This window comes from Semicossyphus pulcher, unplaced genomic scaffold (assembly GCF_022749685.1).
Source record: "Semicossyphus pulcher isolate SPU_LCO1_2020_fin unplaced genomic scaffold, fSemPul1.0.p SCAF_37, whole genome shotgun sequence".
Taxonomy (NCBI): domain Eukaryota; kingdom Metazoa; phylum Chordata; class Actinopteri; order Labriformes; family Labridae; genus Semicossyphus; species Semicossyphus pulcher.
Window position 1 is genome coordinate 25593 of NW_027211712.1, and position 11908 is coordinate 37500.

Sequence of the window (11908 nt, forward strand, 5' to 3'; positions counted from 1 at the left end):
CTGCGCAAACACACATTTAGTTACATAACATTTAAATACATTTCTCATTTCGGCCCGTCCAGTCTCTTCAGATGGCTGTTCAACATGAGTCTGGTTCTGCTCGAGGTTTCTGCCTGTTAAAGGAAGTTGTTCTGCCAATGTGCCGAATGCTGCTAAGTGCTACTCATGGTGATTCATGTTGGGCCTCTCTTTAAATAACTTAACAAAGAGTCGGTCTAGACCTGCTCTTTCTGTAAAGTGTCTCGAGATAACCCTGGTTATGATTTGGAGCTATACAAATAAAATGATTGATTTTCACTCTATCAGGTTTACATTATATTTCTTGCACAATTTTCTTTGTTTACACAGAAATCAATTACCTGACCTGTATCTGTAGTGTTCACAGAGAGATGAATCTCTGACATAATGTTAAATACCATAAAATAAACAAGACCTGCTAGACTGGAAACTACACATGTTGTACCAGCTCGGTTCACCTGCTCAGTGTTCAACTCACCTGAGTGTTTAGTAAGAAGGGCCTGTGGGAGTCTGGGGCCCCTGAGGGCCGTCGCTCACAGCTGCAGCTCGGTGCTAATTACACTGAAGACGAAGGCGAGGATGATGAAAATGAGGATAACAAAGCTACTGTCGAGCTGGAGGACACCTGCTACAAACCTCTGACATCACAGTTACAGGTGATGATTCATCGCCCTTACCAATAATACAACACTTATTCTACGTGTATCACGTGCATCATTTGAGACCATGTAGCTGATTTAACGGTCATTAATAAACCCAACCTTTATCCCTTAAGATTTAGAGGACTATCTGGTTAATAAGGTTAAAGCATACAGTTTGGTTGTTGAAAAAGAGATCACAAGAATGTCATCAAAGTAAAAAAATAAATTAATTAAAACGTGACTGAAACAAGTCAAAGATTGTACCAATAACATTGTTGAATATGTTCACTCATTAACAAGTTATGGTATATTTGTCATATTTATGATATATTGTTAAAGAGACCTCTCACAGCCATGTAATTCACATCCAGTGTAAATTGTTTTCCACAGACATTATCCTCTAAGAAGGAGCCTGGAGTCTGGCCCCTTCTCAGAGGATAATGTTGTCTGGTGAAATTCTTGAATCGAAGACGTCAAAAGAACATCTCTGGAGCAAAAACAGGAAGTAACTCAATTCTGCATCTTAAATGAAGTTTAATTTGTCAGGCTTTTCTCTAACCTGGATTTGGAGCTAAACGAGTAAAATAAATGAGGTCATGTTATCCCACACTGAAGCAGCAGGAGAGTTGTTGTGATGATGTTGAAGCTGCTCTCCGTCCTGTGAATCTGTTTGTTCAGTAGTTTTACCTTCAGGCTGTTTTTAATGAAGCAGAACTGTTGTCCTGCAGCTCTCTGAGGACGTTACATCAGAGACTCCAGCTGAGACACCACCTCTGTATCTCTGCTGACACTTGGTGTACTCTGCTCGCTGCCTTCATGTACTCCAAACAGAACGTCCTAATGTGGGCAAAAACAAACGGCTTCAATATGGCAGATATGAAACCACTAAATGTGTCCATACGCTGCAGAGACTGTCGTCTCGTAGCTACCGCCTGGAGCACTTTGTCCGTCGCCATCTTACATTTTTGGAACCAGAAGTGACCATATTTGGATGCAAGGGTGGAGTTGGAGAGGAGCGTGGGGTTAGCAAACACTAAGCTATCAGCTAACAGCAGCACTAGCTTGGTCAGAAATTAGCATCCATAATTCACATCAGCTGTGACATTAGATGGGGTGCTAACCATGGCGAGCTAAAATAGGCTTTTAATGAAATATACTTACTGAGAAAATAAACTGCCGCCTCCTCAGAGCGCACCTGGACACACCTGCAGCACAGGACACAGCACCAGCAGGCTGCTGATTGGTTGCTCCCGGATATCAATTCATGTTTTTAGGTTACATCAGGTACTCAGACACACGGGACGTCACCTCAAATCATTTTATTTACTGCTCATTTTTAATCCTGTTTAGCAACATTTTACAGTTTTTTCTAGAAAACCTCAGTCCCTTGTTCTCTGTGCATGTAGGTGTGGGGCAGAACCGGCTGCTGTGATTGGTCAGCAGGGACACGGTGTGCTGGTTTGCTGCTCCACCATTAGTCCTTTGCTCAGAAGGAACGCTTCCTGTTTTGGCTCGCGCCCGAGGAACTTCCTCAACATCTCAGAGGCGTCCTCAGAGCCGCCGGGCCGCAGGATGAACTTCCTGTAATCCAGACCAACCTAGAGGACCAATGAGGAGACAGCGTGTCACAGTCAGTCACAATCTACTCTGAACATCTTAACTTAGGTGGCCCTGTTGCTCTGATACTTGTGTTTCTGAAAGCCAAGAGTTTCTATCTGCTTCCAAATAAATCCAAAATATACACAATGTCAAAAAACTTAAGTTATGTGCTGTTAAATAATCCTAATCAGACACTTGTTTACAGTTTACAGTCATGACATCATATATTGATTATATTTCCTCCTCATGTGTGGCGAACATTGTTTGAATGTTTCGATTGTTGTGCGACCTCTGACCTTGGGGTTCATGATTCCCTCCAGTTTAAAGCGAGCGAAGAACATGTCCATGGAGAACACCTCGCTCCACAGGTAACCGTAGTACTGAGCATCGTAACCGCCTGCCAGGTGCCCGAAGGTCGCCGGCATGTTGGTCCCTGCAGAGAGAGGGTCAAAGGTCAGAGAGGGAAAACAGACAGACATTATTTTTCTGGAAACAAACCAGGGTGCCCCATCTAGTGTATCTGCAGATATTTGAATCATGAACTTGTAACTGATGAGTTCAAATAAACTACAATGACCTGGTGATGCAGGGATTCCCAGGACTTCCTGACAGAGACGTCCGTACTCCTCTGCCGGGTCGAGTCCGTTCCTGGTGTGCAGAGCCTGGTCCACTTTAGCCAGGACGATCTGCCTCAGGTTAAACAGGCCTGCAGGAGAGTCACCGTTACAATGGCAACACTGAAACAGACCCCAAAGTACTACTTCCTGTGCGGTACTCACCAGTGTTGGCGAGGCGGGACTTGATGAGTTTGTCAAGCAGCTCGTCGGGGATGGGGTTGTTGGTCTTGTAGTGTTTGGACATCCTCAGCAGAGGCTCCCTCTCCCAGACCCAGTTCTCCAACATCTGAGACGGAGCCTCCACAAAGTCCCGCTCCACATGAGTCCCACTGAACATGGCGTAGTCCGCCTGCAAACACACCGACACTCAGAACCAACCAACACACTGGGCTTACAGCATTAAGCGTTATTCTAAGTGTGTGACAACAGGACAGAAAGGATCCCTGCAGAGATAGACCTTTGTGTTCCAGAGGAAGATGATTGTTTTAACCACACACAGACGTTACATGGCTACATGTGAGTTACTGCTGCACAGATGAGGTAGCATTTTGTGTTATTGTGTAACTTCGGTGTTATGAATTATTAGCTCTGATCCCACACAACATTTGTGTAACTTCGAATCAATCTGAGGGAAAAACTGAACTTTTAATGGCAGTGCTTTGAGAAGCCTCTACAAAGATCACACTGCAGCCTTTACAGGGTTTAAAATAAAACAGAATGTACTTTAGGACCTTTCTGCAGGTTTCTCACTGACATTCCCGTACAGTGAGAAAACCCCTGAAGTTCACGAGCTGCAGCTGATTCAATGTACTTCACAAAGCTTCTGTCTGAAATCTGAAATCAAGACTTTCCCAGGTATGCCTGTCCCCATTATTACTGGAAACTGTATCGATGCAATGCTAGAGTGGACATCTTAAAAGGCCAGAATGTACTTTAGAACTCCTCCAGAGAGAAAGTGCATCATGCATTGTCTGAGCTTCAGGTTTATCAGCTGACCTCGGCGCAAAGTTGGTGCATGACGTGTCCAAACTCGTGGAAGTACGTCTCCACCTCGTCGTGCTGCAGGAGAGAGGGAGCGTCGGCTGTCGGCTTGCTGAAGTTAGCCACCATGGCTGCTACTGACATCTGGCGTCTGGCGTCGGGCAACAGACAGCCGGGCTGCAGGCCGAAACAGGCGGCATGGCCATACTTCCCCTCCCTGCACAGGACAGGAGGAGACACTGAGGACACCTCCTTTACATTAAACCTTAAAGAGTAACCCCCCTCTGTAACCCCGTCTGTGACCCCGTCTGTGACCCCGTCTCATGAGCCCTCACCTGGGGTAGAGGTCCAGGTAGAACTGTCCGACCACCTGACCACTGCTGCGGTCCTTCACGCAGTACAGAGTGACGTCCGGGTGCCACACGGACGCTCCATTCACCAACTCAAAGGTCAGACCCAGCAGCTCCTGGTAGATGTCCAACAGACCCTGAGTCACCACCTCCATCGGGAAATACTCCTTCAACAGGTTCTGATCCACAGCATACTGAGTCTCCTCCACCTGAGAGGAGGAGGAGGAGGAGGAGGAGGAGGAAAGGAGACAGAAGCAAAGAGCTGAATTGTTCTACTCTTTAATATATGTTTTGGTTGAGTTAGTACAGAAGTCATTTCTCTTTCAACAACCTGGTGATCCAATTCAAACATGTGAATTCACTGCAGACACAATGATAACACAAAATGCTGGGGTTGCTGAAAATGATCAGCAGGTATGTAAGGTGTGCGGCTGTTACCTGGGTCATGAAGTAGCGCGTGTCCCAGGCGTGCAGCTCTCCGTTGAAAGGCAGACTTCTCTTCTGACACTCCTTCTCCTTCAGTTTGAGGATGACCGTGCGCTCTTCGTCTCCCAGCGGCTTCAGCTTACGGGCCAGCTCCTCTGAAAACACCAGAGACAGAAAGTGTCAGGAGAACGTTTCCTCTGCAGGTATCAAGCCTCAGCTCAGGTTTCACTTTGAGCTGCACTGCAGGAGAAATAAAAGGCAACATGTTTCCAAAACACAGGACTGAACTACAGATAGAGATACTGAGGGTTCATGGACACTGTGGATGGATTTACATAACACCCACAGCTCTCTCTGCAGGTGTCATGTAAGCATGTGTAACATTATCGCTCACCCAGGAAGCCGGCCACCTTCCTTCCAGACTTGGCCATGTTCATCTCCAGGACGAAGTCAGAGTGGGTGGTGAAGCCGAGCAGAGCGCATTTCTGAGCCCGAAGCTCCACCAGCTCCTTCAGGATGACCGAGTTCTCCTGAGCACGCACAGAACAGTCAGACACAGGAACATTTAACCCTTTACAAGAAAATATTAGAAGCCCAAAACAACTTCCACTCAGGGACAAAGTTTCCTCCTCTCTGAGCTGTCAGCTGATTGGATGACGGAGGTCTCACCTCTTTGCAGCGGGAGTTGAACGCCTCCTCCAGCTTCCTGCGCGTTTCAGGGACAAAGCATTTCTTCATGGTGGGAAAGTAGTGAGGATACTTCAGGGTGACCTTCAGTTTCTCTCCATCCTGCTCCAGAGAGCTCAGGAAGTCCTCGGGCAGGCCGCCTGAAAACAACAAGGTGTTATTACACACAGAGAGAGAGAGAGAGAGAGAGAGAGAGAGAGAGAGAGAGAGAGAGAGAGAGAGAGAGAGAGAGAGAGAGGGGGAGAGAGAGAGAGAGAGAGGGGGAGAGAGAGAGAGAGAGAGAGAGAGAGAGGGAGAGAGAGAGAGAGAGAGAGAGAGAGGGGGAGAGAGAGAGAGAGAGAGAGAGCAGGTGAGGGTGTGTGAAGAATCACGGAGCGGCGGACTCACCCAGCTCGTCTCTGCTGAACGACAGGCTGGTCGTGTCCTCGTTCAGGTTCTTGTTGAAGTCGATGCAGAGGTTACTCAGCTTCTTCTTGATGGTCTTGATCACCTGTGTGAGGAGAGACGAGGTGGAGTCAAACATCATTTCTAATAATAAAAATAGACCTTCAAAATAAAAGAACATCATCTGTTAGAACTTCTAACAACAACAAAGCAGAAGAAGAAGTTGCTCCTCATGTTGTCCTGAGCTGATCTGCAGGATCTGGATCAGGCCTGATCCGGATCAGTATCAGCTGTTCTGACACTGACACGATGACTCTAAATGTTCAGAAACTTTATTGTTACCTTTATATCACCTAAAAGAACGACGCTGATGATTGTGATTTGGGCAAACTCAGCACCGGTCTACAGTTAAAACAGGGACAGAGAATCATGAGAGTGTTAAAAACAGGAAGCAGCATCCACCTCTTGCGTCTCTGTGGGCAGGTGGAGGCCGTTCCTCTTCCCCAGTTTGATCAGTCGCTCCATGTAACGCTTGGACTCTGCAGTGAGGCTGTCACCATCGACTTTCTTCTGCAGACAGAAACAGAAACACTTCAGGAGAACAGGAACCTTTGAGAAACTGAAACAGGGGTTTGGCGGTGAGAAGACGCCAGATGTCTGATGTCAAAGTGAAAACAGAAGGAAGGAACCAGGAGCTGATGACCGACCTATCAATCAATCATCTCTCCATTCATCTAGCAATCTGTCCGCTGATTGGACGGCAGCTCTTCTCCATCAGCTCACCTCCAGAGCAACGATCCTCTGGTAGACGTCCTCCCTCATGCTCATCTCCACGTCGAACTCCGACAGACGCTTGTCGGCGTCGGTGCTCGCCGCTCGGACTTCCTTACTCGGAGACACGTGCTGCGGGAAGTCCAGCATGTTCCTCTGGACTGAGAACCAGGAGGTGGGGTCAGATGGTGGGTGGAGTCAGAAGGAAGAGGGGCGGGGTCAGACAGGAGAGAGACCACAGTAATGTCAGTTTGATGGATTATCAATTCATCTTTAATAATAATCTACAACAATAGATTATAAACGTCTATAAATGTGAGAAAGACCACACCTCCAGAGAGCCCAAAGTCATGTCTTGTAATTGCAGAATTGTTCAAAACTCATTATTTTTGACATTCATCCTTGAAAAATCACAAAGACGATCCTGTTATTATTCAAATATTAGTGGATTAACTTTCCTTACATCGATCAATCAGTTAATCGTTGCAGCTCTACATTAATATCCTGATATTTATTTTGATTTCACTTCTGAGTTACAATTTAAAATGTCAAAAACTACAAATTTCCCATCACAGCGTCTTGAATTTTATTCTGATCCACAGCCACAAGCAAAAAAATATTCTATAGAAATGACACAAACAAATCTTCTTCACTTTCTTCATGTTTCTCATGGAGCTTTTGTTTGTGTGGCTCGAGCAGGCAGCTGTGAACTGAAAGACGTCAGTCTGAACTGATGACACACTCAGAGATCCTGCAGCAGCAGAGGAGAGCTGCAGGTGTTTTCACCTGTTTTCAGCTCCACACAAAGCCTCTGCTCTCTATTGTAGCAATGTTGGCTGGTTCAGCTGCTTTCACTACAAACTGCTGATCAGTCTGAACCGTCACAAACTGATTCTGCTGACTCAGCGCTTCACTGCAGAGCGCACAAAGGAGGACAGAGCGCACCGTGCTGTCAGGTTCATGCTGTGTTTGACCTCTTTACATTCAGGTTCGTCATCTGTCAACTGCCGAAATATCTGGACCAAACATTAAAGCTGCTGTGAGGAACTTTGGGTGAGTGTTGATGTTGGCGCCCCCTGTGGACAAAGCCGTCCCTCGTACCTCTTTGCTGATTTTGTTCATGATTAAGACCACATCTTGCTTTTTAACAAACAGTCTGATCCTGCTTTCTTTAACAGTCACATGTGTCACTCACTTTAAATGTTTGCTCTGTAAAATGTAAACAAAGGCAGCGTGCAGGTAAGCGCTTCGTCTGACACCTACCCCCCTCCCCCGGCTGTTTCAGCATTAAAATAACTGTAGAGAAATAATCAGTGTTGTCTCCGATGGTCTGTTTGCTTCTGTAGCTCATAAAGAGTCAGAGAACTAACTTCAGTCTGTCTCATAACCAGAGAAAAACTCACAGGAGCTTCAAAATAATGAAACAGTTTGTTGTTGTTGTTTATTTTTTCTTCCTGTTACTCTTGTTCAGACTCGCTACAGAGCGCAGCTGTTTCAGGAAAACACTGAGACGTTTCAAAAGAGAAACGCTTCAGGTGCTTTTAAAGCTCTACAGAAAGAACCAATGGGCTGCGAGCTGAGAGAGACAGACGTAAAGTCACACAGTATTTAGAGACGGACTAACACGTGATTGGCTAGAAATGCATCTGACAATAGTTGACAATAAGACACAAATATTGATCACACCTGACTACTACTCTAATTTTGCACCTTAGTTTGATTAAGAAGGCTGGGATCTGTCGTTTTAAATGTCATTGCCCGATGTAATCATAAAAGTTTCTGACCCACCGATCAATACATATTGGTTGTTGATTGTTTTTATTTGGGCTGCATTTCTGTAAGAAAGGCTCGACTTTAATATTGAATATGAAGTCGACTTGTCAGCAGCAGATATCAGAGAGCCCATAAACGCACTGACAAAACAGTCTTTGCCCTCAGCTGCGCTGTTGCACTAAAATGATGTAACATTCATTCACTCTGGAAATTGAAACCAACGGCTGCCTGGGAGGAAGGAAATCCATCTTTAAACTGAGGGCAGAAGAAATGCTTCATAATTCATCGTTACATCATTACAGGATGGCTGTTTCAAATGTTCTTCTCAAGCTCTTAATAACTCTGACTCTGTATGATGTATTTTTAATTATTGTTTAAACTGCAGCATCCGAGGATGGGGATAAATCCTGCTGATAGGTAGATACTGACCGGTGTAGTCGACCTCCACATCAGCGAGGGTCTTCAGCGTGTTCTCGAAGGTGACACTGTTGAGGTCCAGCATGCCGACCCGGTCGTACACCGTCTTGGTGTTGGTGATGAGCTCTTCAGAGAGCTGCTGGATCTGCTCGGGGCTCAGGTCCCAACGCAGCCGGTTCTCGGAGCAGACCGGCGCCAGGCTGCCAAACACCACCTCACCTAGGACGACAAGAAGGAACAGGTGAGGTAAGCCAAGACAGGACATGGCGAGATTACAAGGCAGGGCCAAAAACATGACACATGTTGACAAAGAAGCACTTACTAAAAGTCCTACATTCAAAACTACAGTAGAAATTATTATGATCATATTTTAATTAAAGTGTCAAAATATGAAGTACTCATGGGGCAGGATGGCAGAAATATGACGTATATAGTATCATTTAATATATTAAACTATAAATTCTACATGCACATTCTATTAGTGACATTCATGTAAAATGTCTATTTTTAAGGTGTAATTTATAATTGTTGTTGTTGTAAGATAAATCTAGTGAAGTTGCATGAAATGATAACACTCAAATTAAGTAACTAAAAGTTGTCCTTCAATGTGGTATTTGGGCAATGGTATTTCCCACCACAGTCAGGATGAGGTGCAGGCATAGGCTTGTATATGTTTGTTTTTAAAATGAGACTTATTCGATTTATAGAATTATTTTCTCCAGAAAACATTTCACCTTCAGAAGACACTAAACATAAGACTAGCTAAGTAGAGCACTTACACGCTAATAATATTATGAAGACAAAGATGAATTGTAGATTGTTGGATCGGTGAGTTTGATTGATCAACGGTGTGCCGAATTCATGAAAACAATATCAAAATTCATAAAAGGTATTCAGTTTTGTTTAACGCGGTGAAATACAAAGCTGCAGTCGCTCTTAAGTTTTAATTGACAGAATTTTAAACGGTGTTTGGCGCATTGTTATAAATGTCTACACGTGTGACGGTTAGCTTCGGGACATTGGTAATCGATAATGTGTCACAATTTGTAATCCATCCTTTAGGTCTGAGGTTGAAACTGTATTTTACCTGTTAACTGAACAGCACATTGCTCAACCGTTATAGCTAAATGAATAAGCAGAGTGAGCTAATAGCTACCATGCTACACAAAACAAGAGATAGAATAAAGCCAGAACTGCAGAGAAACGAGCCACCATGAAAACACACCAGCTTTGCCTTAGTTGTTGTACTTTGAATCGATTGAACTAACCTAAAATCGATTTTCTGGTTAATTTTATGTAACTGTCTCAGGTTTTAGCCTGCAGCACAGCTGCTAATACGTTAGCAGTCAGAATGACGTTAGCTAAAACAGATCAAAGCTACTAAACTCAAAATGATCGCAGAGAAAGTCAGACAGAAAACATAGTGCCCATAGAACTGATTTCACATTAAAATTTTTACATTTCATTAAAAAGACAAGAACATTTCTCACCTGTCGGCCCCATAGTTCAGGTATTGAATGAAGGTTCGTTAGGTCCGTATGGTTAACTGTCAGAGAGCTCTGCAGAGAAGGATTAAAACAACTACAAAAAAAACCCTACACGTCCGGCCACGCATTTCAAAATAAAGCCCTGACGAGTAAAGTCAAATATACATTAATTAATCTGTTACCATTATCATTCCCGAAGTTATTGAAATTATTCTCAGTTCACTAACTCCATAAAACAACTAAATCAAAGTTATTATTAGTTTCTGATGCCCAGGAACAATGAAATACTTGTGATAGTGATTTCTGATTCTGATAAAAGTTTGTATCAGTTACACTTTTAAACAGGGCAAACTGGGACGGTTTCCATTATCAAGTAGAAGGTCTGCGTGTTTGTATCTAAATATATTAGTGCCTTACTTCTTTTTCTCATAATAAAAAAGGAGGAAGAAAAAGATACTGCACATAATTCCTGTACTGTGTAGTTAATATATTAACAGATATATTATATAATATATTGTCAATTGCAATTGACAAATTATATATTTTCTTTCATCTTGTTGAACATATTAAATATATTGCATACTGTATATGCTAGATAAACTCTTTGGAATAAACTATTTTAGTAAAAATATTACAACCGAAGAAATAATACATACATGGGGCAATAAATTCCATGCATTTTGCATCTTTATCTTGTCTGTTTCTTAAGCTGATCTAATATGTATTTACCAGCTGGTCATCGCGTCTTATTTTATCATACATGAACTGTGATTAAGAGTAGCCTTAAGAGTTTCACTTTTTAATGACCTTATCTTGAAGGGGATTTTGCCAAATTACCGGTGTTTTCCTGCTTTTGCTGCTAACTTGACGCCTGATATCAACTGGACCAAATCCGCGCCTTATCATGACGTCATATTTTAGCGACATTCGAATTAGCTAGCAGAGTGACGGCTACGACTTCTCGAAGGTGCGGGGCTAACGTCAACTTATCATTAGCGGGCTAATCTTTGCCTGAAGTACAGAGACAGCTGGTAGGAAATACACATTACTATTTCATCATGTTAGATTTGATAGCATGGTAGTTTACTATATACGGAATTACCGTTTTCGTTAACGGGATGTGATGAGCTCAACTAGCTAGCCGCTGACATCGTGCCGTTGTGGTTTGGAGAACACGTCACGCCGAGCTCCTTCCAGATCTCTTGCAATTCAAACTGACCTTGCTACTGAGTTATACTTCAAGCCGGTTACAACAAAAGATAAGACATTTGATGAACTGTCAATAACCAAAGTTCAGATCGGCATACGTTTCAAACACCAAGTAACTGTTAAAGTAATACAATTACAGGATTTAGTAGCAGGTTTGTTAGTGTTTTCTCTTTATTAACCTTTTGGGATTTAATGTAAGACAAAAGCAGTAGGTAATGTTAGGGACGATCGTAGAACGGAGAAATAAGATGTTCAAGTGACATTCTGTTAAGATGAGTCACTGCCCGATGACTCAAGTAAACACCGAATTCTCTTACAAGAAACCTTAATTTCTCCCATGCTACAAAATGTAATCTTAACCTATACATTTCAATGCCGAAAAGCAAAGTAGCAATATTCAGATTTTTTTGGTTTGGGGCGGGGGGGGTTATAAACTACACTGCAAGTTACGTTACATAAAGGTGAAATGTCTGGAAAGTACGCTGTTTTGAAATTTTGTTTTTATGCTAGACAGCTAAGCTAACAGCAATCAACTAACATTGTGGAAA

At 43.4% G+C, this 11908-nt stretch overlaps 2 protein-coding genes across 3 annotated transcripts in view; one reads left to right on the plus strand and one right to left on the minus strand.

The window, feature by feature from the left end:
- Positions 1-1970: 1970 nt before the first annotated feature.
- thop1 (thimet oligopeptidase 1) lies at positions 1971-10217 on the minus strand. 2 transcript variants are annotated; one of them, XM_069679193.1, is made up of 14 exons: positions 10155-10217; positions 8677-8883; positions 6487-6635; positions 6166-6270; positions 5707-5809; positions 5302-5459; positions 5027-5162; positions 4645-4787; positions 4192-4415; positions 3872-4073; positions 3038-3224; positions 2836-2964; positions 2555-2691; positions 1971-2257 (listed from the first exon to the last, which is right to left on the minus strand). In XM_069679193.1, the coding sequence occupies exons 1-14, from the start codon at positions 10165-10167 to the stop codon at positions 2096-2098; spliced, it is 2055 nt and encodes a 684-aa protein (XP_069535294.1). In that variant the 5' UTR covers positions 10168-10217; the 3' UTR covers positions 1971-2095. The 2 variants fall into 2 exon arrangements, with proteins under 2 accessions (XP_069535294.1, XP_069535293.1); XM_069679192.1 differs by having other exon boundaries at positions 6166-6273.
- An 866-nt stretch (positions 10218-11083) lies between these two features.
- Positions 11084-11908, plus strand: part of sgta (small glutamine rich tetratricopeptide repeat co-chaperone alpha) — a 10541-nt gene continuing 9716 nt past the window's right edge. Inside the window, exon 1 of the mRNA XM_069679181.1 lies at positions 11084-11182. The gene's annotated coding sequence lies outside the window, so the exon portion shown is untranslated. The remainder of the gene's footprint in view (positions 11183-11908) is intronic.